At 52.9% G+C, this 25,339-nt stretch overlaps 2 protein-coding genes across 3 annotated transcripts; one reads left to right on the top strand and one right to left on the bottom strand.

Annotated features, from left to right (window-relative positions):
• Window positions 1-10,978: 10,978 nt before the first annotated feature.
• LOC128267445 (orcokinin peptides type A-like) lies at window positions 10,979-17,719 on the top strand. 2 transcript variants are annotated; one of them, XM_053004276.1, is made up of 3 exons: window positions 10,979-11,355; window positions 16,665-16,991; window positions 17,070-17,719. In XM_053004276.1, exons 1-3 carry the CDS (start codon window positions 11,220-11,222, stop codon window positions 17,267-17,269), a joined length of 663 nt encoding a protein of 220 aa, XP_052860236.1. In that variant the 5' UTR covers window positions 10,979-11,219; the 3' UTR covers window positions 17,270-17,719. The 2 variants fall into 2 exon arrangements, with proteins under 2 accessions (XP_052860236.1, XP_052860237.1); XM_053004277.1 differs by having other exon boundaries at window positions 16,659-16,991.
• A 187-nt stretch (window positions 17,720-17,906) lies between these two features.
• Window positions 17,907-25,305, bottom strand: LOC128278483 (mediator of RNA polymerase II transcription subunit 1). Its single transcript, XM_053017214.1, has 4 exons — window positions 25,018-25,305; window positions 24,808-24,941; window positions 20,686-24,734; window positions 17,907-20,619 (listed from the first exon to the last, which is right to left on the bottom strand). The coding sequence occupies exons 1-4, from the start codon at window positions 25,303-25,305 to the stop codon at window positions 18,722-18,724; spliced, it is 6,369 nt and encodes a 2,122-aa protein (XP_052873174.1). The 3' UTR covers window positions 17,907-18,721.
• Window positions 25,306-25,339: the final 34 nt, after the last annotated feature.

Here is a 25,339-nt window from a genome sequence, read left to right as displayed (position 1 = left end):
AATTCGCACTACAAAAGTGTGCCAGAGACGCCGTAGTAGGCCGGAGAAGGAAGGAGAGAGTGAGAGCGAAGAGACAGTGAAGGAGAGAGCGGCGGGCTCGAAGTGCGAGCGAGCAGGAAGCACTCCAATAAGCGCCATGCTGCTCCAGAAACACACAGCGCCGGCCGGCCGGTTATTATGCGCTGTTTATGCTGTGAGGGGGGAAATGAGTGACTCACGCCCGGTTGGGTTGGGAAGGGTCGCGGCGCGGCCGTGGGCCGATGGAAAACCGGGGAAAATCGCTCGATCGCTCGTTCGCTCTCTCTTTCTCTCTCCCGGAGAGGTTATTTGCGTGCCAAGGGATACAATTATTCGCGAACCCCTCTCGCTACACTCGATCCTATCTCTCTCTCTCTTGCTTTCTCTCTGTCTCCCTCTGCCACAAGGTGCACCGCCGAGACGGGTTGCGGAATGCCGCCGCCGCCAGGGCACAGAGTGTGCCCCGGGGGGTGTTGGCACCTTCCAAGGTCAATATACTTTCCTCCCTCGTCAGACACACACACAATCGCGATGCCGCGACGAGTGTTGGCTGAACGGCGCTCAATAGTGTGTGTGGTTTCGGGACGTCGACGACGGCGGGTTTCGAGTGTTTATTTCCCGTTCTGTGTTTTCAGTTCTTTTTCTTGCCCACTTTTTACGCTCGGTTCTCGTTGTGTTGCTTGTTTTTCATTAGTTTTTCCCTTTTTTGTCCCCCTTTCGATCGTATCGGGGCCCGGCTCTGGCTATGTATGTGTTGACCGAAATGGTAGTGGCGCAAGTTCTACGAGCCTGTCCCTGTTTTCGGAGAAAACTTTTGATTTTACTTTTCGCAATTATTCCCGTCGTCGTTGTTGGTTGTTGGTTGTAAAATACGTCGAAAGTGGAACAATAAAATTCGACGCCGAACGGCATTCTAAAAATAAATTTATTTCCTTGAAATTTCGATTGAAAATTGTGTAAAATAAATGTTATAATTCAAAAAATATGCTTAACAAAATAAAATTAAATTAAATCAATACACAACGTAACATGTTTATGCTCGATCTTAATATCTTGCCAAATTTCACCTTTCACCAAACAGCAAAATTCTCCAGTCGGGAGTTTGTTCTTGTGTCTAAGGCCCCTGTTCATGTGGTGCCATGGGCCCAAAAGCCACGTATTTCCCGTACTCCCTTCACAATTGACGGCGCGTCGGCGTCGTAAGACATGTCTGCGCCGTGTGTTCCCGGTTCCCGTGCCGTGCCATCCATCCTCCTCTCTGCATTTATCGATTAATTTCCCGGGGTTTTCGGTTCCCGGTTCCCGGCTGCAGTCGCGTCGCGCCAGAACAGGGAAAATTGTGCGACACGAAAGAGACGGCGAGCGATGGGGTGGCCACGCGAGACGACCAGACCACCGCGAACGGTCGGCGGTCAAGGACGAAAGGAGGCGGGCAGCGGTGCCCGGGGCCGTCGAACGAGCAGACAGACACCGGCCACCGGTTCTACGGTTCGAAGGGGTCGAATAAAAATTCCTCGAAGACGGCGACGACGATTCCTGCAGGAATCGCAGGCCGTTCGGTGTTTGATTTCGTTCAGGATATTTGGACCGCGAACTTAAATATGTTGCGATTCGGGATTCGTTGTTATTTTTTGCAAATTAAATTCTGCAAAAACTTCTTTTTCTATGCATTCCATTTTAAAGGGTGTCTTATTATTTTCAGCTATTAGATGTGTAGCTTACATAAACCCACAGCCCAGCATAGACCAACCGGGGTCAATCGCGGTGAAGCACCCTTTTGCGCAGACGACGACGTCCTCTGCCCCCTCTCCTCTGCCAGACACCCGGTCCGAGTTCCGGAGTCCTCGCGGCAGGATTTACCCTCTTCGAGCGCTCGGCAAAATCGCGACGAAAAAAAAGGGAAAATAGAGCACTCCGTCTGAGAGTTTCCTTTTCCGGCTATCATCGCGTCGCATCGAACCCCGGGAGTCGGGGTTATTTTGAAAAACCCGGCGATGAAAAACAGCGAACCCTGGACAAGAAGATGGCACCCGGCCGTTTCTGGAGCACGGCGCAACGGCCATCTCGTGATAGGTGAACCTGGCTTGGCGAAGTAAATAAAATAGCAAATAATTAATAAGCCGCACAAATTGGATTAAAATGCACCGATGTTACTTGTTATTCCTGCTGGTTTGGTCCGTGAATGTCAATCTATCAACGGTTTTTGGATCGTGGCCATTGCCTTTTAAAAAAAAAAAAAAAAAGCAAAATTAGCGACTGTAAATCCCGTAAATGTATAATGAAGCCGAAATTTAAAAATAAAATTCGAAAAAAGTTCGAATAAAATCAACATCGAACCGGGACCGGCACGTGGCCCGGTTTGTTTTGCGTAGTAACGCGCGCCAAGAGAGCCAAACATCCCAAAAGTCACGCTTTCCCGCTCCAGTTCCGAGATTTTATCGATCGCTGGCTGGCAAAACGTTCGCAGAGTTTGGTTTCCCCTTCTTGGGTTTTTGCAAACACATTTTTGCGAACCATTGCGCCATCCGGTCCGTGTCGTTGGTCCGTGCGTTCTGCAGACTTCGGCCAAGGCTTAAGCATGCCGGTTGCTTGCCAGGGGACAAGTACCCTAGAAACGGCGAACGGCTACCCTCGGCTTCTGTTCGCCGGGCATTCCGGGCTCTGTCGCGCCGGCCCATTATATTAGTGCAGACATTAACACGGGCCGGCCTCCGGCCTTGCTCGGATGGGATGCGGTGGTTGATGAAAAACTAAAAAAGTGGTGCCACCGGAAATGTATGCAAATTTTCGCGACTCGCAACCCAGACATGGTCGCGGCCGCCGTACCGCTGACTGATCGGTGTTGTGGTGCGAATAATCATAGCGAGACGGAAGGAATGCTTTTCACACCGATGGGCTCGACGGGCGAAGTTTGATGTCGAGTCTTTTTATCAGTCCAATTATCAATAAAACTATCACGGGTTGGCAGTTTTTCGGTTGTGGATCGCAATTCTTGGGCAAAGAATCAAACGAGGATCCATTCTAAGCTTCAATGCAATAACTTAAGTAACTCTGCTGTTAAGCTCTTATTTATGGTCAACTAGGTCTGGTGACTTACGGCGAGATAGATAAATAAATAAATACAAGGATAAGGATACAAGCTTATTCACACCACAGAAATAGAGACAATTCCCAAAAACTAAACCTCATAAGGCTAAAATTTTTACACACCGTTCGAAGCATAGACTGAGCCAGGTTTGTTGATCTAAACAACACTCAAGTACCTTCCTGGGAAATAACAAAAGTATTGGCATGTATATTGGCATCGTCGAAGTGCCAAGTTTTGATTTTTGACAGAACTCCGGCTCCCTAACGTGGCGAGAACGCAATTGCGAAATTCAATAACGAAATAGCCCTAGCCCTAGCCAGACGGATTCCCCTTGCACCAGACAGTCAGACCTTCAACTTGGCCCCCGGCACGGTGAGGTGAGGGATGAGAGGCCGGAACACGGGCGTGCGGTATCGCTGTCCCAATGTCTGCCAACCATCGGAGCAAATCGGAACATGGCGCATTGTTGGGCTGGGCGTCCGGGCGACCACCACCCACCCCGGGGGGGCAGAACAGTCTGGCCTAGGCCTATGTAATGCAAACCCGGACACACACACACACTCACGCGAGCAGTCGAGCACGGTGGCCCCCGTTGAAAAGCGAAAAGCAGGGAAAGGAAAATCATCGGCACACGGGTTCCCAGTGGAAATGATAGTCCATTGCATTGGAAAAGTCGGATGGGGCGCGGCAACGAGAGACCGAGCCGTATAGGCCGTACCTAGGACCGAAAGTGAATCTGTCTGGCAGCTGCAGCACCGTGCCGTGCCCGGTCTGCAGGCCAGGTGCGCTTTCTGGAGCACACGGCTCGTGTAAAACCTGGAAGCGGCCCGAACGGACGGGAATACTATCATTATGTGGCTCAGTATGTTTCGCGGGTAGTGGTGAAGGCTGTGGTAAGGACGAGCGCCATTTTGAAATTCGGATCGGATGCAGGCTCCCCGGAATAGTTTCGTGGTTTGGTGGCCCCATCGAAAAAAGGAACCATTTTCCAAAGGACTTCAATAGATGAGTCGTTTGCGTTGATGCTGGTAAAAGACCAAAAATGATGGAAAGTATAATTTTTCAAAGATGTTTAAAATACTCTTGTTAAATCTACGCCCTTCAAGCAAATGTCACACAGTCGCCGTTTCTAGTTAATGGGACAAAATGGGATAGATTTCATTGGAAGCGGCGGAAATTCATTCGACTAACACGATATTTGAAATTGAATTTCCACGGCAGACGCGTAGTTTGGCGACTGGACCACCAGACGCGCACTGGTGCTGGTTCCCCAACATTAACCCCACAGCATAGGCTTAATGCTACGCGGGCGCGGACGCAATAACTTCCCGATCCATCCGCCGGCAAGCGAGACTTGTTTTTTTTCTTTCCAGAACCCGCGCCGTAGTTTCCAGTCTTGCGGCACTAACGCCACCGAAAGGCCCCGGGCCCCGAGCGATGCGAAAGCTTTTACTTTTGCCCATGCTCTAATGGCCACCGAATATCACGGAGGCACACACATACACGCCGCGGGAAAACGCAATACTCACACAAAGACCGCGGCTAGTTCCCGTAGGAAAGCGAACCCCAACCAGAGCGCGACTTCTGGCGCACACGGCAAGAATCGAACACCACGCCAAATCGGACCGGAGCATTCCGAATGTGTCTCGAATGTTTCGAACCCCAACATTCGAATGTTCTGTGTCTCTTTTCTTACTTTTGCACAATGCTTTTTAGATCTTGTGTTTATTGCTGATCAATTTTGTGTTCTTGTTTTTTCAAGTACTTTATTTTTATATATTTTCTTATTTTATAGTAACAATCCTTTGCATAAATTTGTTTGCTTTTGCTTCCAGATCTTAAAATACGTTGCCATTCATCGACGTTCGTTTGCATGCTTGTTGTTCTGTGTTTTAGCATATTTTGGGATAATCATTGCGCCTTTGCCATCGGTTTGAATAAAATAGTACCTTCGCCTAATTGGCCTTTGCCCTGGAGGGCTACCAGCACGTTACGCGTGTCCCCCGTCCGATACACCATCGCGCCGGGACATAATTTATGCTTCGGTCCGGCCCCGCGAACCCGGGGGTTCGGGCGGGCGGTGGGGACTCCAATTATGTGCAGTCAAAGCGCCAGAACCGCTTCGTCGGTTTCGTCGTTCGCCACCCGCTCAGCTTCTCGGCGTGTGTGTGTGTCTACTACGCCCCGGGGAGGCAGACGGCTCACTTCCACCTTCCGCCTTTCGTGGTGGCGTGGCGCAACCCCAGCCATTGACCAGCGCGCAGCGCAGCGCAGTGGGCCGCAGACACGGCCGACGGGAAATTGCACCGCCCGGCGACAGCCCGGCGAAACGTGGTTTCCCGTGCCACAAAAGTCTCGCCTCGCGGAAACAGGGAAAACGAGGACATCAACGAGGACCACGCGCGTCGTGCCCTGTGCCGAGTGCGCCGAGAGTGGGTCGCGCCAGTACATACGCTTCCGCAACATAAACAGCATAGCCCGCGCCCTATGTACTAGCGTTCGCCGACCTTGCAATCGCCGACGACGCGTCTGCGCAGTCCGGACCGTCTAGGAGTCTGGGTCGGGGTACCGGTAGCCCAGATTCACTGCCGGCGCACCGCAACCGAGCCGGACCCGGGGGTCCGGAGGACAGTGACGTCTCCCCTGGTGTGGATGGGGAGGAACGGAAATTGAAGGAAAGGCCGGATAGGCGGACGGGCGGACGGGTTGTTGCACTACTTTTATCCATCCCGGGCGTGCACTGCAAATGACTGGCACACACACACACACACACACACGCACAGTCGACATCGGGGTAACACAGGAAGCAGACCGACGCTTCCTGTTCCCGGGAAGTCTGCCGAGAAGCGGGTCCTTCCTAGTGGCGGTGGAAGGTGCAGGAATTATTTACCGTTCGGTGGGTTTCGGTGGCTTGAAATAACTGCCACCCGGCGACGGCTAAAGTGGAGCGCGCGTCCTGGCGCGTCCTGCGTTGTTTATGCTGCCTCCTGGCCGGATCGACGTGGCCGGGCCAGGTCGGGCGGTAGAAGACACTTTATCGACCCTCGGGACTCTCGTGGGGAGGGTTCTGCCCTCTGTCTGGAGGATGTGTCTGGAGTGTGTGTCGGCAACCCCCCCCCCCCCCCCCCTCTCCCCTCCCACACATACACACACGCACACATTGGCGGAGTTTAAAATAAGCCCGCACCAAGCGGCGGCTCATCCGTCGCGCCATCCGTTGCCATGGTGATTGGTCGCAGTTGGCCAGGGGCTCGGTACTGAAATATGTCAGACCGGCCGACGGGATGTAGCCGTCAAAGCCATCGATGTTGCCAGCGACAGGGCAGCCGGACAGGACCTTTTTGGGCCCCGTGCCAGACACTGTTGGCCCGCGAGGTTTTTGTTTTTCCCCGGCCCCGGAAAACCTTCTGCCCGGGAAGACTGGGGCCGTCTGTGTGTAGAGACGCCTGCTGGGTGCAGGCGACACCGGCGGGGGGCTGGGCGAACAGTAAATAGTCGTCGTTACGGTGCGGCGACTGAAAAACAACCCCTCGTGACACGTTAATTCTTCCGGGTGGACCATTTCCTGGGAGGGAAAGTGCTGTTGTTTGGCGTTTGCTTTTCGACGGCGTTTCTTCGGGTAATTTTTGGAAGTTGGAGTTTGCGAATTATTACCCCGAAGGCGTCCGGCGTCGCACATCTTCCATTGTTTGGTGCTGGGTAGTTGAAAGTGGCGAGGAATTCTCGGTTCCCGGCCATGCTTTGAAATTTGAACAAAATCACGGAACGTTGGTCGTATTTCGCTTTCTTTTCGACGGAAATTTGGCGACGCGCGTACCGAAAGTACTGCAGCACAGAGGACCGGAACCGGAAGTGGGTTGCGGTTCGTCTGGGACGTTCTGCACGCGACTTCTGGGCTGACTTCCCCGGGGTCTGGGTCTGGGTTTGGGTGGCAGCCTCGTCTATGTGTGCACGACACATGGCCGGTCGGTGCGATGATTATATAGCACAAGGTTTACGATCTGGTCCTGCAGCGGTAGTCCGCGTCGTCGCACGAAAAGTGTCCCCAGATCAGGCCCCGGTCAGCAGTGGCGGGTTATTCAAGGTTGCCGACACCGGTACGTCACTACCGGAAGTCCGGATTGGTGATGGATGAGCTTATGGAAGATATTAATGCGCACTCGATAAACTGTAACTGAAGAGAGACAATATGTACATAGTAATTAGTAACAACTGTTACCGGCGAAATGTGAAAGTTTGTCGCTGAATTCTCTATTATAAGTTTAATTAAATTAATTGCATAAATGTTTTTTGTATTACGATAATATTGCCAACATTTACCAAATAGTTTCATTTTACCTATTCGAAAGATAACCAAATCGGTCTTCTGAACGCAACGCTTTCTTGTAAAAGAAAGAAATCGAGCCGGAGCTAACGGACTATTTGAGGATTCAAATTTTCTCGAATTTTTTTCGAGCAAATGCCAAGGGAATATTTCCGCGATATATTTCAACGCGAGCAGTGAAATATATCTGAGCACCACCTGCGTGCAAGTTCTGTCGAAATGTTTCATCGCTTCTATACGGTGCGAGTGCGACAAGGAGAGCTACAAAATCAGAGCGAAAGGTCCGATGCAACGTGCGTTAAGGATTTTGAGGACAATTTAAATTACAGATACTTTGAGTTACTTGAGGCTCTAGCGTTAGAAGTTTTCAGAATAAATAGCATTAAATTTGCTCAACTCGTCCATAAGATTGATCTCCGCCTCCTCTTAATTATTGTAGTAATCTGTTACCAAGAAAATATTCCCAGAAATTATCCATTTCATCGTCATAGCACTGCTGCGTTAATTGAATGGGCTTAATCATAATTTTCCCCTTCGACAGCAATAAAACCCGGCAAGATGAAGTCAAAGTGTGACCAACGATTGATTTAGCGCCATTTTGTTTCTCAAACCACCCATTTATTACCATAGGAATCAATCCAATCGAATTCTGCGCCACATCCCGAGATGGAGCTCGTCAGGGCCAATGTCACCAACCCGGGAATAATTAACACTGCCCGAGAGACCACGCTGTTTAATGGGCTCCCTTAGTTGCGCGACTATTTGTGACACCCACTTTTCGGGAAGGAAATTAACTGATTTGTTTCCCTTTTTTGGCAGGCTTTCCTTGCCCGAAAGCCGAGGCAATCAATTTCCTTACGGTAGCCACTACGAAGCCATTAACCGCGTTGGAGCACATGTTCTTTCCTTGTTCAACGCACGGTGTATTTCGAAACGAGCGCCATTTCGGAGCGACAAATCATAATTTGGGTTCGAATACTTGTCGGGGAGTGATCGGAAGAAGCTGAAAGCAAAATGCCGGTGCAATGTTGGCGCCCAAAAATGTCGTCCCTAAAAAGGGCACCCGGGAAACGAAGCGCCGGCCCTCGAAGCACAAACAAAAATAGGTCCGAGGAATGTCGGGACGCTTAAGACGTAGAAAGCACCTGCCAAGGTTACGGTGTATACAATAAGATACAAGGAAGGAACAAGCGGACAGGTGACTTTCCTTCAGTGCGCACGGAAGGCGACGCGAAAACGTGTTGAAACCACCGTTCGGTGGGATTTTAAAATCAATTACAGTGGGACCTTGCGCAAATGATGGACCACCTAGATGGAGACCGACGCCAGCGCGTGTGTGAAATCGAATCCCAACACACCCTTGGAACCGGTGTCCAGTTTACGACCGAACCGTTGCATCCCTGTCGGCCTGACTACCGACCGGCCACCGAATGGTGTCCATTCTGGGGCCACCAATAATTAGCGCCACCCCCTGCCCTGCCCTGACCAACAAATGGGGCCGTAATCTACGAAACCGCAACCGATGTGCGCGACATTAGGCGACTTCTTGCCCGGGGTTTTATGGGTGCTTTTACATCGGCCACCAACACACGTCACGGAAGAGCGGGATTAATGGGTCGGCCCACAATAACCGGGCGGCGGACGGGACATTTTTAACGATCGCAAAAACATTCGCGCACCGGATGTTCCAGTACCGCGAGTGATTGGCCAATTGACACTTCACTTGCAGGGTGCCAGGGGAAGCCACTTGAGCCACCGGTGGAACACTTTCCCGTTGCCAGGCTTTATGACCCCGTTTCGATTTCCCGTACAGTACTTACGGTGCTCGAAGCCCCGAAGCCGGCTGGCTAATTGATAATTTAATGCACTGTGACAGGTTGGATAATTTCGCATCGGATGATGTTGGCTCCGGTGCCACGGGACACGGGAAACGCGGACTCTTTTCGGTGAAAAATTTACATACGTGGGCAGCCCGTACTGGATGGGTGTTTGTGGCCTTAATCCGTCCGTGTGTTATCGTTTCAAGGAGCGTAATATGAAGCGTCAACATCAAAGCGAAGTGCAGTGGCGGAGTGCATTAGAATCAACAACTCTGGACGTTCAGATGGAAAAGGCCTACGCAATCAGGCGAACACGATAATGGTTTTCATCCAAAAGCGGCCCAAGTTGCTTAAACAAATAACGAATGCTTAATCTAATTTAGTTTCCAATTGGTTGGAACTGCACTAAACGGTCTATTGGTCTACTGAATGATTTCTTTCTAATATGTAATACTAAAAGTTTCTCCTCAACAACAATCGACTCGAAAATAATTTTAAACCTCTGTGCTTGTGTCAGGCACTATAATAGGTACTTTTTTATGGTTGTCATTATTTTATTTCCAATCATCGGATCAATCTTCGCTCCAGCACTTTCGAATGCGCTCATCATCTGCCACTGCACTGATGTCACTGGCATAAAAACTGACGCTTCGACAAGGATACAGTTTCTCGACTTAACGAATACAACCCTTCCCTTCTTTCTGGTGCTCCCACTCTCAGTGTTTGGGTAATTTTAAAATGGAAATTCGTCTACCAAGCTTCACACGTCTCCTAATTGGATAAAGAAGGCAATTTTTCCGTGCCGTTCAAGAACAAAAAAAAACCTTCTCTCAACGTCCTGAGGCGGTGCATCGTATGCGCTTCATCAGTCAATTGCAGCCACTTGCTGTGCGATGCAATTTCGTTGCCAAACCAACCGACTGATCACGCAAACAAGGGTAACACTAATGATCCTGCGACCTCCTTGCGTCCTGTGTGGTTTTGTACATACACCAGACAACATGTCTGTGATAAGGGAAATACTTAATTGAAGTAATTGTTGCTTTCGACTCATCGACGGTAGTGAAGAGCCAAGTGTTTTATTCTTTTCAGACGAAAATCTATTGTTTAATCAAAGCATTGAATGTAACCTTTTTGAACGTTATCTCCTACTAATCATTCACAAGTAATAGTGTAACGTTACTAGAGAATAGTTCATCTCCGCTCTACTAAATTATTTGATTAAACCATTGCTGACGTCACGAACGCGCTTTATGTTCAATTTGCAGCCCGCAGACGGAAAATGCAAATTTTATGATCGTAAACACTCCGCGCGATTACCAAATTATGGCAGGTCCTGCAAAAAATTAAAACCCGAAATGATCCGAATGATGGAGTCCTCTTCAAAAAGTCCCCCAACGAAGCTTGATCACCATGGTGAGCTGCGGTGAGCTCAGCGCTCGTGAGAAGTGAGTTGCGCTTCGCTTACGATGTACAACCGACCGACCAACAGCCGATTATGGGACGACGACCACAATCGGGAGTCCCATCTGTTGCTTGCTGCTTCCGCTGGGAGATTGTGATGGCACGAAAAGGGCGTCGTGGGGTGGAACCCACAACGGAACGCACCAATTTGCCGACTACTCACGCGTGTGCAGCAACTGTTGCTGCTCACGTCTCACGGGCTGCTGCTGGATGTATATAAGCACCGGCCACGCACCGAGAAGCGCAACAATCGTACGCCAAGCAGCATCCGTTGAGCATCATCGACCGACAGCCGGCGGTAGACGAGACAGCGACAGTGTTGTTGGTTGAAGGATACTCTGCGTGATCGTTCGAAAACTTGTCCCAAGCGTTGGTCGCCTCGCCAAGCGTGAATTGTGTGTTTTGGTTCATCTCGACCCCCGCCCTCAGCGAAGTCCTTTCGGGGTTTCGAAAGGATTCCCAGTTTCCATCCGACAGCTCCGACAGTGTATTTGGTGTGGTCAGAATGGTCGTCAAGTTGCATCTCATCTGTGGCGTGTTCCTGTTCGCGTTCCTCAGCTGGGCCCACGGACAGCCGGTCAAGGATCAGGAGCTGGAGGAGGTGCTGTCGAAGCTACAGGACCTGAAGCGGCTAAACGATGGTAACAGATTATTACCATTATGCAATGTCTGTGTAGACTCCGTGCGTGTCTTAAAATCCTTCCGGAATTATTTGTAACTTTCTGTCTGTGTTTCTGTCAAGATAAGTGTTCGTGTACTGTGACCGTTTACTGGAACCGCGTGTTTGTGAACTGTTTTCTACGTGTGACCCGTTTTGTGTCCTGAAATGTTTATCTTTTCTTGTCCTTTTTACAAAATCGCCTGCGAGTCGTCTATACTATTTTATTAAAATGTTTTAAATTTGGGACAACCTGTGTGTGACCTTAGACCATTATTCCTACGGCATTACGCTGGAGTAATTGGCAACGGGTTGCTTGTCTCGTGCTTCTCCCCGAAGTAATTTCCGGAACTCCATCCACGGCCCATTGCGGTTGCATATACAGAGAAAAGGGCTCTTTTTTTAATCAAAATGGAACAATCATACATCAGCAACCTGTCCGCAACCGTGCCGGCCAGCTAGCACAGTTCCTCCTGCGGGGATACGCGACGCTGCCGTCCACAGCGTCGTAATCCATCATGGAGGCGCCTGGTGGCCGACGCCGACGGGGCACGCTGTCCGCTCAAGATGCAACACGTCGCAGTGCGTGCGACACAAATCCAAGCGATGGCCAGAGCGTGGATGTTTCATTAGAAAACAAACTGCTCGTACCAAACAACCTTACAAACAGCCAATGGGTTGATAACAGAGGTTGTTGATAGCGCACCCATTCGGTGGGTGCGCGGAATGCCGGTCTCTGCCGGTCTCTGCCGGTCACCGCCTTGCCGCCGGCCACCGAACGGTACATTTTAATTAAATTTGAAACAAATTCCTTGGCTTGCTCGCCATTAGGACGCTCATAACTGGGGCACGAGACCGATTCGTGCGAAGGACACGTGGAAATGATAAACACTTAACCGTAACGTGATGAAGCATTAGATATTTAAATTATTTTCATGCAACCACGCGGACGCTTTGCCGCCTCGTGAGAGCATAATTTCGTGGTGGCGCGGTACCGAGATAAACCCATTTGCCCACTACTTTTGCATGAACCGAACCGATGGCTACTAGTTTGTGCGGCACCTCGTACTAATGTTGTGGCGCCACAACGATAAAAAAATGCTTTTCAAAAACAACGAAAACGAAACGGGACCTAATATTTGTTTTCTGTACAGTAAACTTTAGCAAATTTACATGCAACCGTACGAAGGTGGTCATTTTAGTGAACGGCACCGCCAGGCAATGCTTACGGCCGGTTGGCATTTCAATTTTCCATTATTCTTTAATATTATTGCTAAATCTAATTCTGCTGGCACCCTTTTGCTTCGCACTTTAGTAAATTGGCGGTTACCGCACAGCATCGGTTCCGCCGTGTTCCACTTCCGTTGGGTAGGGGCCGGTGGACCGCCTCCAAGAAGGCAGCCCACCGGGGGCCTTAACGTAATTATGCAAAGGATACAATGAATTGTCTTCGCAGCCAGCAGCACGTGGACGCACCCGGCAGCCATCGGTACCGCGGGGCGCCGTTAAGATGCACAAGATAAAACGCGTCGGCCGGATGGAGGCGCCTGGTGGGGCTCAAAAATCATCCGGTTGCCTAATCACTCGGCGCGGTGCGTCCCCCGAACGCCATCAGTAGCATTGACATTCCATTCGCAATTTCCCGCTCCGGTTGCTAGCACTTCCGCTGGCGTGGATTCGATTCGGAAGCCCGTTTCCCATTGTTTGCTTTCGTCGGCGGCTCAACGGAAAAGATAACTGACTTTTTTCTCCCCGCCCGGTTCCGTTCTCTGTTTGACGCCAGCGCGAGAATCGAAGCTGTGTCTGGGCCGCCACCGTAACAAATCAAACAGCAAACGGTACCGTCATCGGTTGCGCGCTGGCCAAATGTTTGTCGAGCAATGTAATTGCTCCGCGCTCTGAGCATTCTGAAGCGAAAAGGACCGAAATGATACGCCCGAGATTTGCGGTCCAATGCTAAAATCTCACGCTACCCATTTTTGCATTGTTTTTGCCCTTGGGATTTTGCGGTTTGCATGTTTTTTTGGTCCTACAATTGAAAAAACCATTAAAGTGGTTCGCCAGAGTACTTGCTGGCGCTGGCGTAGAAGGTGAAGGTCCCGCGCGGAAGAATGCTGCGGGACGATGCTAAACGATGTCAGCACCACGTGCTCGGTCCGCCACTTCCGGTTGCGCCATGTTGCGTTGGCGTTCGCCAGCGTTCGATTTTTGCTCCGGCAGCCCCGGAATCGGAATGGCAAACTTAAAATTACATGAAAACATCATCAAGGCACGCAGCGGGATGTGCTGGTTAAGTCACACACACACACACACACACGATAGTGAGCCGCACAATGCGACAACAATCGTCCTGGCGCCTGGTCGTGTGGCTCTTCGGGTGTAACTGCCCTACCACAGCCGCACGGGCAGTAGCCTCGGGGCACTGTTTGCCGTTGAACTCGCTTGGAGAGCTCTGCATACGTGCCAGCAGAGGAGTGTTCTGAAGGCACCCCCCGCTCTCTCTCGAGTGGACACACTTTGGCGGTGAAAATGTGTGTCAATTCGCAGGACCGACCCAGTGGCAGGTTCATGCGTGTGTGCATGCGTTTGTCAGAACCTTCATCGGAAAGCCCATTGAGGAGCGTAAAAATCGCAAAACGAAAACACTCCTTCACCGGCCGTCGGCTAAAACTGCTCCGCCGATTGGGCAATATCCTTTTCGGTGCAAATCGAATTTCCACCGAGCGCTGCCACTCGCGATTGGGGCCACTATTGAGGCCAATTAGTGGCGCTTCTTCGTCACGAATTTCCATTAACACTGCGCGGTGCAGTTGCAACATTTTGCGCGATACACGATGGCCAATGAGCAAGTGCATCTATCGACGTTATCCTTTCGCGTAACTTCATCGCGGGCCCCGGGCTGAACGGGCCAACGGGTTTGTCAGGAAGTTTATCACAATTCACCGTTCACGCCGTAAAGATGAAGAAACTTTTCGATTCATAACTAAAAAAGTGGAAAGTTCCAACGGTGGAATTTATGTTTCTTTACCGGTCGCAATAAGAAGCAAGTTTGATACCTTGTTAGACGGAAGAGAGACTTGTTGGTCTCGGTAGAAAAGATGGAGATCAAGTTCGCTCCAAGCATAATGCCATTATGATCTTCAGTGTAATTCGGTTTCGTCAGCCCTCAGAGGAGGAGGGTGTATTTGTCGGAGCCGAAAAATGTGATTAATTTAGGCGCCCATCAACAACCGCGAGTAAAAAAAACATTTTATACATCAGGCTAATGCTTTTTCTGGCGAATTATTCAATGGCACAATGTTCCACAGCTCCATACAGCAGAGCACGAATATGTTGAATATTTGATGAGAATTTTTGCAATGTGATAGACTGTGAGACATATTCTCCATGATTGATTGTTGTCTGGCTGGTGAGACACACACATTATCTTCAAAATTTTAAATTTTAATTGATTAAAAACGACTCACCGTGCTCACAAGACCTTGAAACAGGAGAAGGCAAGGTTTTTGAGAGCAAGAAAACTTTATAAAAACCTACGATACTTTGGACCTCAGTCTACTGTGTTGGCAACTGTATGAAGTAACAGCTCGCTACGTCTATGGTCTTTTTCTTAATGCTATGATTGCTCAGATTAAACGTTCATCTTCTGTTCAGTTCAGTTAAACTCATCTATATTTTGGATGAATATTGATGATGAATTTCAATTAATATTTACCCTCAAAGTCGATGTAATTTTTTCACTAAACTTGATTTTCAAACTTTTGATATTTTTTACAATTATTAAGCAAAATCTCACAGAGTGGGCACAGTGGAACTATCCACCATTGACGATAAGCTGAGCAGAAGGGAGCCCAAATTTCGCACATCACGCAGCATGTTTACGATCGCGTAAAATAGACGAAACTTTTTTACTGCTAACGACCTAGGTGGGCCAGGCTCCACCGGTTTGTGTTTCCCATCAGCATCAGCGCCGTAGATCGTTTATGACTTTCGTGTACTTTGTCCCAGGATCTGTCGTCACCGTAGTAAAAAAGAGCTCAAATTACACCGCAGTAGCGGTGCATAGTGTGAAAAGAAACCCAACTGCCGGATCATCTCGAAAAGATGATGCGACGGCGGCCACATGATGCTCAATTATGCATCAGTTTGTTGGCTATTATTAGCCACCAAGTGGCCACCAAGGGAGAAAGAGAGCCCAGCGGCGAGCGCCTGTTAATTAGATCAAATCTTAATCAATCAGCAACCGTGAGAAGGTGTTAACTGTGTTGTTACCTGTCTGTGTCCGTCGTGTGTCCCCGTGTGATGTCTGTGTCCCCCGTGTCCGGCGGAAGCTGAAAGTCCACGTCCAGTCCACGTCATCGTTGTGACTCGTCCATTGTGAACCGTGCGTAATGGGATAATAATTTTGAGACCAAATTAATTTCGGACGGACGGTGGCTAATGGCGAAAATATTGTTGCTTCCTTTCTGGCCGCACGCCGGTTAGAGTACCTGTACTATAACCGTATCCTGCTGAACCAGGCCGTGGCCGGAGCGTACGATGGGTCGTTCTCCGGAATGCCGCGCATGGGCGGTGGCGGTTCGTTCGGTCGCAACCAGCGTTCCCTGGACTCGATCGGCGGCGGCAACCTCCTGAAACGCTCTCTGGACTCGATCGGTGGCGGGAATTTGCTGAAGAAATAAGATGACGGCGGCAACGAATGGGCGGAAGGAGAGTCTCGAGCGGACGCCTGCAACGTGCGGTAGGACAGTGCCTAGGGCCGTAAGCTGATCGAAGATCCGTGTGGGAATTATTGGCGAATGTGTGGGACGGAGTTTGTGGAAAAAACGCACAAAATGTTCAACGGCATTTCATACTTATTGTAACCTAACGTACAACCAACAGCTTCTCCATTGTAGGTACCTTAGCTTCGTGGATCGTTCATCCTTTCCCTGCTAAACATTATTTACCTCTGTGCGCGGTGTCTTGTGAAGCTAGGACCGCGAACTTGCGTGTGCAATCGGGCTCTTATATTCGGTTAAACATCTATTAGCATGGTGGCGTCTTGTCAGCCGTGCCAGCGACGCCCGCAAAGTCCCACAATGAGCACGGAGAAACGGAAGCCAACGGAAAAAAACGTATATCACAAACAATGTACAATAAAGTAAAACCTGAAAGCAAAAGTCTCGGCAGAGCAAAATGTAAAGCAAAGCAACAACCTTCCATTCCGAGGTGTTTCAATCCGAACATGCTGACTGGCAGGCCCGTCCGTGTGTACTAACTTTTCGTTAACCTCCATTCGGCAAGCGACAGGTTCGACCACGAAGCCCAATGAAGAGAAGGTGAGCGCGGTGGCTAGTCTGGAACAGCGGGCGGGTCAGCGGACAGTGGCGCCTTCGGTGGTAACCGGCTACAAGACGAAGCGCTCGCTCAACAACTCGGACCGCCGGACGCTACTCTACAACTACTATTCGCGCGGACTGGCCCCGATGTACGACAAGAGAAACTTTGATGAGATTGACCGCTTCGCACGCTTCAACGGCAAGCGCAACCTGGACTACGAACCGTCGTACGTGGGTGACCACGGCTACAACGGGCGGCTGAGCAAGCGCAACTTTGACGAGATCGATCGGTATAACGGTGAGTGTTCCCTAGCCCCCTAACCTGCTTCATCATTAGGTCCTATTCTCACCGTTTATCCAATCGTCTGCTCGGCAGGATTTAATTACCGTCTGAACGGTGACGAGGTGGCTACGATTGGCAAGCGGAACTTTGACGAGATCGACCGGTTCGGACGGTTCGCGTTCAACAAGCGCTACTTCCCGGAGGTGAACGAGCTGAGCGCGGCCGGCGGCGGCAACAGCCTCAAGCACGATCTCTCGGACGATATGGCCGTGATCAACGAGTACTCGCAGTAAGTGACCCTCTGCCGCCACGGTAGGCCGCACGTCACAGCGCAATCAATTGCCAGCAGCAGCACTATCCAACAAAAACACTACCCGAAGCACGGCGCGCGTACCACAGTGGTGGGAAGGAACAGGAACGGATCGGACTGGACTGGCGGGTTGACCGACCACGCTGACGATGACTGGGGAGCTTTCCGTGTACGTGTGTGTAGTACGTGTGTTTCAGATTAAAGACTTCTTGTGTGTGTGTGTGTATGTAACATTACAGCGTTAGTCTCTGACTTAAACTTAAACTTAGAAAACCCCAAAACCCAGATACCCAGCGACCCAGGAGTGATACGCGAGGGACACGGAACGTGGAGTAGAGGAGGTAGAGTTGGGCGGCGAATTTGCACTATAGCACAAAGGCAGAGAAAATGCAACTTTATTGAAATCAAAACGAATATTGAATAAACCAAATTGCCAACACGATGTTTCTGAAGCTCGAAGATCGATCGGATTGTGCGCCATTTTGTTTTCTCTCGGTTTGCTCAGCTCGTACTACGGGTTTAATTTTGACCTTTCTAGTTGAATTTGGCACCCGGCGCCGTTCTTTCCATTTTTTGTGTTTTGTCCCAAAGTAAGACCAACTGGTTTCGACTGATTTCAGTGTGCCCAGTGTGCTGTTCTTCAATCCACTGCGCGCCGTCAACTTTATTTGTAACTTGTCACGTTTCGCCCCATTTGCCTAAACTGTTCACGCACTATCGGTACTAAAAACTATGTCCTACTTTTCGGCCACTCCAACAAACAAACGGCACGCGGCAGCAACGGAGGCTCTTTAACATCCGGTACGAGCAAGAAGCAAAAACCACTGGACACTGGACCAGCGACCAAAATAGCGGGAAGCCCTCACACTAAAAAAAAACGCACGAACCAAATAAGGGGAAAGAAAACAGCGAGCGAAGAAATAATTCAAACCAAAACGGAACGTTTCCACAGTTCCGCTCTTGTAACGTGTGTATTTCGTGGAAACAGTAAAGAAATAAAAAATTAATAATGACCTATTCTCGGGGAGGCGGAGGCCTTCAGGACCGTTCAGCGTCCCTTTTAGCGGAAATATTTACAAATATCTCGTTCCGTCCCATCGAACTGCACCAGTTTTAAGGGGTTTGGTGAATGATCGAGACCTCCGCGCTGCCGCTATGCCGTGACACGCCACGCCGGAAGTCCCACTATGAACTGTACTGTATTTTTTTTTCGCCGTGTTCGGGAAGGGATGCACGAAACCATTAATTTGTCGCACACGATCATTGGATCACACACTAGCGTGTGTGTGTTGGTGTGTGTGTGTGTCATGTTGTCTACCAGGTTAACTACCGGGGTTACCCTCGTCTCTCGGGCCTAACACACCGCAGTGACCACCGCCGCCACCGTTTCAAGCGATCATCCACGTTGCGATCCTCGCTCGGTGCTGTCTGTCTGTCATTTGCTGCCAATGCCGATCAGTGCCTCGTCCATGAGGTCATCATCGATACCAAGGCCGCCACCACCTCCACCGGCATGCGTCGAGGAGGAGTTTGAGTGGGGTGACGCGAACGGTGGTAACGGAGACGGTGCCGGGGACTTTATGTGCACCGAGACGGACGCGGGCGAGGGATGACTTTTCAGTGCCGGTGATGTCCCGCCGCTTCCACCACCACCACCGCCGCTGGCGGCCACACCAAATGCGTGGTTAGCGTGGTGGTGATTCGACAGGTGATTCAGGTGATTCACAGCCCCAACGCCACTTTTCAGGGCGGCCATCAGTTGCTGGGTGGTGCTGGCGCCATCGAGCGAGATGGCTGCCACCGGCGAGTGACCTCCTCCCGGGCCGATCATCATCATCGCCGACGGGATACCGTCAGCCGCGCCGCCACCATCCTGCGATGAGTGCGAGTGGTTCGAGATGGTGCTGCTGGGGCGCGACGGTGGGCGCATCAGGGTGCCAAGCAGATCGCCGGTTCCATCGTTCGAAGCACCGCCCGAGACGGGCGACGGAAACGGCGGTAGCACCACCATCGAGCCGGGCGCCGTCGTGGTTGTGGGGGTGCCGGGTGCCGACCCCGACCGTACACCGGCCAGCATTCCGGGCGAGGCACGGTCGGCCGGGAACATGCTTCCGTCGGAGCTGTTCGATTTGTGGCTCATCGAGCAGAGCGGCCCGCTGCCGGCGTTCGTTAGCACGCCGCTGCCGATGCTATTGCTTGCCGCCGTGTCATTACCAAACATTTTCTGCACAATGTTTGGCAAAAGGGGATGGAGCGGAGACACACTGCCGCCGCCAACGCCATCGGCAGTGCCAGATTTGGCGGGCGCTTTCGATGCGCCCAGTAAATCGGACAGTAGCCGGGCGCTCGCAACGGTTGCAGCGGGCGGTTGGCAACCATTTCCGCCGTCGTTACTGCCACCGGAAGGTGACGGTGAAAAGTTCCGCAACGGACCACCACAAGTACCGGCGCTACCCGGAGAAGGTACCAGCGGTTGCTGCTGTTGCTGCTGCTGCTGCTGCTTCTGCTTCTGCCGGTTTCCCGACGACGCCACCGTGTCCTTCGTCCCCTTGGTGCTCGCTCGCTCATCGTTGGCTCCATCGGACTGTGTGGCGTTTGCTCGGGCGGACAGTTTCGGTATCTGGAACTTGGTGTCGAGTGATTTGGCGAACCCATCGAGACTGCCCATCGAACCGGTGCCGCTCGTTTGGTAACCGAGCATTTTCATGATCGATATCGGGTTCACCAGCGCACCGGGCGCAGCACCGTGGCCGGCGGACGCAGCGAGAGACCCGAGCGAGGAAGCGAGCGCGGTCGAGGATTTGCTCGAACCCAGCCGACCGACGGAGGTTTTCTCTTTCACCGTCGATGAGTACGACGATGAAGGGTTGCCCGGGTTGGAGGACGACTTTGGGGAGCTAACCTTCGACGAGGCCTTCAGCGCACCGGAAGTGCCAGTGAGCGAACCGAAAGAGTTGGACTTTTGAAACGGTGCCTTCGCCGAGGAGCTGGCGTAGTGAGGGCTGCTGCCGTGTCCGCCTTTCGTGGACGCTGAGAAGGCCCCGCTGAAGGAGGTGGTGCTGCTGTGGTTCTGCTGCAACGATTGTTGTTGCTGTTTCGACGAAATTGGACCACTGGAAACGCCGGGTTTGAGTCCGGATTTACTACTGCTGGTGGCGCTGCTTTTGCTGGAACCAGCCGAGCTCGAGCTTTTCGAGCCCTTCTTGTTCTGGATCGTCAGCTTGATGCCGTCCGAGCTCGGCTTCACCATGTACTCGGAGGACGCTTTTCCCGCCGACTGCCCAGCGGACGCCAGCGATGCGCCACCGTGGGTCATGGATGTTGATTGTGAGGCTAAAAGCGGAGTGAGCGAAACCATTTTATGCTATGACTTCAGCGGTTGAACAACCCGAAACTCACCAGAACTAATCCCAAGAGAGGCACAGTTGGTAAGAGAGGCCGACGAGGATGACGCCGCCGCGGAGAGGAGTCCACTTGCCTTCGAGCCGTCCTTCAGGGTGATTGCTCCACCGCCGGGACCACTGAGTGCTCCGAAGCTTCCAATATTGACGCTCGTGCTTCCGCCGGTGCCCGTGCCACCTCCGCCACCCGCCAGTGACGACGTTGGTTGCGTCTGCTGTGTAATGGTCATCTCGGGCAACACGAGCACGGCCGCTCCGTCGTCGTCGGCGGACTGGGCCGACTTTAGCTTGTCGATCACGGCGCTCAACGTGCCACCACCCGTGTGTTGTTGCTGCTGCTGTTGCTGTTGCTGCTGTTGTTGGTACAGTTTGCTACGATGTTTGGCCGCCTGTATTGCTTGCAGCATAGTGGCCGCTGCAATCGATCCCGTACCGAGCCCGAGACTCGCGGCTAGCCCTCCGCCGCCGGGTGCATTCGTGGGACTTCCGGTCAGATCGATGGTCGGAGTTGTGGCCGGTGAACCACCGCCCAGGATGCCGCCGTCTGCACCGGGGCTGGCCATCGAGATCGAAAGATCGAGTTGCTTCAACTGCTTCAACGCGGCACTTTTCGATCGCCCCGAAGCTGCCCCACTAGCCGTGTTGGTGGTGGCCCCAAACGATGAAGAGCTGGCCAGGGAAGAAAACTGAAGCGCTGCCGTCGTTTTCTTTTCCTTCTCCCGTTCCTTGGATGAACTACTGGAGCCCGCGAGACCCGAAGCGATCGGATCGCCACTGGACGACGATTTCGACGAACCCGGTGAGCTTCCGGTGGCGGCGGCCGATTTGAGGGCCGACATACTCGGTTTACCGCCGCCACCACCACCAACGGCCCCTAGGCTGCCGCTACCGATCCCACCGGTGGGTTGATGTTTCGGGGACGACGTGCCGTGCTTGGGACTGTTAAACCCCAAACTGTTGCTGCCACCGTGCTTGGGGCTACTGTGGTGCACGGGACTGGACGAGTGCTTCGGGCTGGATTTATTCGAGCCCCCTCCGCCGCCGCCGCCGCCGTTACCTCGATGGCTGGGCGACGATTCTCCGCTCTTGAAGGGTATCTTATTCGGTGGCCCCATCGCCAATCCCGCCGTATCGTCCGCCTTGCGTTTCTTTTTCTTTTCCGGCTTTTTGTTACCCTCGGTAGCGCTACCGCCGTGCTCCAAGTCGCCACTCTTCCGATGGCCGACGGTGGCGGCCGAAGCTTTTTTAGCCGAAGCTGACGATGGCGTTGAAGAGCTGCCAGTTGACGACGTTCCCGGTATCGGTGTGATCGTAAGGGGGGAAGCCGCCGTGCCGAGCGGCATAAGCATGTCCAGTCCATCCGTTGTCCCAAGGGTGGGTCGTTTGTCGCCGCCACTGTCGCCAGCTTGCGAAGAAGGTGAAACCACTTTTCCGACCGGTCCGGCGGAAGAAACGGGTTTACTGGAAGGGCCCGTGGCAAGTTTGGGCAACCCACCACTAGTGACCGCCACCGCCGGTGTAGCGGTGGTCGTTCCGTCGGCAAAAAAACTGCTCATTTCGGCCTCGACCAAATCGACCGTTTCTTCGACATCCGACGAACTGCTTGAACTGCTCGAACTCGAGCTACTGCTGCTACTCGACGAGCTGCTACTCGTGCTGCTGGTGCTCCGTTTCCTCTTTCCTCGGCGGCCATCGGCAGCAGTGCCACGCAGCCCCAGAAGTAGCTGGTCAGCACTGGCCGTCGCAGCCGTTGGGTCGAGGCTGGAAAAGTCGAGACTTTCAAGCAGGAGCGTGCCCGCTGAACGGCGGCCCTTCTCATCGTCCAGGTTGGCGAGGCCGGAAGAGAAGCTAGAGGACAGGGTGCCGGCGCTCGGAGGAGGATCACTGTTGTTGTTCAGGTTTTTTGACGGTTGAGGTTCGTTTGTTCGTTCACCCAAAGAGCTGCCCGAATCGACCCCGTTCGCATTGGCCGATTCGTCGTGTAGCAGCAGCGGGACCGCCTGCCGGCCGGCGTCCTCCTCCGTTCCGCCGTACCGTGCCGGACGCTGCTGCTGCTGATCCTGAAAGGCGGCGGCGACGGCCGCGGCCACCGCCGCCACGGTTGCAACACCACCAGCCACAATGCCGCCTAGTTGGCTGCCGGTGGTGGTCGTACCGATGGACGACGAGGTGGCCGTGACCTCGCCACCATCATCACCAGCACCACCATCGTCACGGTTGCTATCGCTCTTTGGGCTCTTACAAAAATCCTCGTTCATTCGTCGTTTCTTCGCCATAGCCCCGGCCAACATTTCCGGAGGTTCTCGCGGTCCACCACCCGGGCCGCGACCATTTCGGACCGCTGCCAGCATGTCACCGAACCCGTCCATTGCACCGCTGGGAAGGCAAGACCCGGCACCGAACCCATTCGCGGCACCATTCACCATCATGGCCGCGGACGGTCGTTGCTGCTGGTGAAGATGGGACAGCCCGATCGTGCCGTTCGACGTACCACCACCATTCATTCCGTTTGCTGCCGTCGTACCATTGCTTGCACTCTCTACCGACGGTGGACCCAGTGAAAGGCTTGGAAATCCGTTGCTCTCGTCCGATGCCGTTGGTCCGCCTCCGCCGCCGGATTCGGGTCCACCGGAGGAAGAAGGACCACCGGTGGCAGACTGTCCGGCGCCGCCACCCGGTCCCACGGCCGGCTTGATTTTGAACTTTTGCTCATTACGCTCCTCCCAGTGACGGACGAGCGCTCGCAGCGTGACCGGAATCGACATACAACGCTGTAGGACGGCCGAAATGTGGGTAGCCGTCTGCTGCTGCTGTTCCTCACTTTCCGCTTCCTCCAGTCCGCCGCCACAGTAGACGCGCACCGCGATCGCGGCAATGTTCTGCAGATCAAACTCGACCGTCGCCAGCGAATCATCGAACGGGTGCATTACCGACACGGTGATGTAGTCGCACGAAAGTGCCGTCACTTCGAACACCAAAGCACCGACGGTGGTGGACTCCGCTCCGGTTCCCAAGGCCACTGTTGACGGGGTCGTGCGGATGCAGCTGGCAAGAAGCTGATTGAAGACGGCCGCTCGGCGCAGATAGACGAGAAGCTTCGGGACGTGCTGTGGTTCGGTGAACGGGATGCTTCCCACCATCACCCCTCGTAAGGCAGGATTGTCGGTGAGAAAGTAACAGTGACACTGATCGGGCAGCACTAGCGGGAGACCACGGGACAGATCGGTCACGGCACCACCGGAGGCGTGCTGCGCGATCAAGGCCATCAACGTTGAAGTACTGCTGCTGCTGCCGCCGTTGACTGTCGAATCACCGTCCGGTGGACGATCTTCACGTCCAACGACGGCACGAATCGCGGCCATCATCGACCCGTCCACGGGCATCGGCTTACTGAGACGCAGCACGAACGTGGCCGGCAGTGAGGTAGAGTTATGTTTTTCGATCGCACTGTACGTGGTCGATGGGCTCTGCAGTCCGCCGGCCCCGGGTCCGACCACCAGCAGCGGTTGGATCTGCAACTTGTTCGCGCTGGACGCTTCTAGCACGACGGTCACACTGCACCCGATCTTTTCACGGACAATCAGTTCAGCCGTAAGGCCATTCATCGTGCGCGTCCCAAGATCGAGCAACTCGTACGGAGCCACAAAGTACGTGAGGCGCATCGGATGGCCGCCGCGCCGTTTCTGCACCACACCCAGGGGCGACTGCAGCAACAGCGAGCGCACCTCCGGGTAGCGTTGCATCGAGAGCGTGTACAGCTTGTGCAGATCCGTTTCGAGTGCTTGCAGCGCCACGAACGCGTTCACCTTGATCTTCTTCTCCGCGTTCAGCTGATAGATCGAGGCCAGTCCCTCGAGCTGGGTTGTAAAGTCGGCAAAGTCGCCCCGCTGCAGACAGGCAACGAGCTCGCTGCAGCTTTGCTGCTTCATCTTGCACTCGTGGTGCACCTTTACGTCCTGCACCGTGCCGGCCGGGTCGAGGAGGATCTCGAGGTAGAACATATCCGACGAGATGAACAACCCGGACGTGTCTTCGCTCAGCTTGAGCCTGCAAAGGAGGAGGCGACGGATTCGTTCGGAATCAGTTCACTCGAGAGGACTTATCCACCTTAAGGACTTACCCCAGCTGTCGGGTCAGACAGTCGAGGCGCTCGACCAGCCCCTGCCGGGTGGTCACTTTGATACAATACTGCATGCTGTCGAGCGTTTTCTGTAGGTTCGATTTTTCCACCGCATCGAGTGCGTAACGTTTTTCCTGCGTAACGAAGAGGGAGCAAAAGTAGGCGGGTGAGCTGGTGGAACGGAGCGGAACGGTCCCGGGGATAACTTACCAAGAGCGACATCCGGACGGATTTTGACATCTCCGGAAACGATTTGTATTGGGCCGATTTCGCCTTCGTCCGGAGCCGCTCCATCAGTAGTTCCATCTGCCATGTTTCGTGTTTATCGCCACCGAGCAGCACTTTGCTCGGGGCACCGGCGGCGGGCCCGCCAGTGATGATAGGTTTGATGTCCGGTTTGCCAATGCCTTTTCCGCCACCACCGAGGGAACCGTTGGCCAGGAGTAAGGCCGGAAGACTGCCGCCTATCGCTGCCGTAGTGCCTCCGGAGGACGCCATTGTGAACCTGTTCTGTTTGCGGTAGTCGCCGTGT

This window comes from Anopheles cruzii, chromosome 2 (assembly GCF_943734635.1).
Source record: "Anopheles cruzii chromosome 2, idAnoCruzAS_RS32_06, whole genome shotgun sequence".
NCBI classification, from domain to species: Eukaryota; Metazoa; Arthropoda; class Insecta; order Diptera; family Culicidae; genus Anopheles; species Anopheles cruzii.
This window is presented reverse-complemented; position numbering and strand designations above follow the sequence as displayed.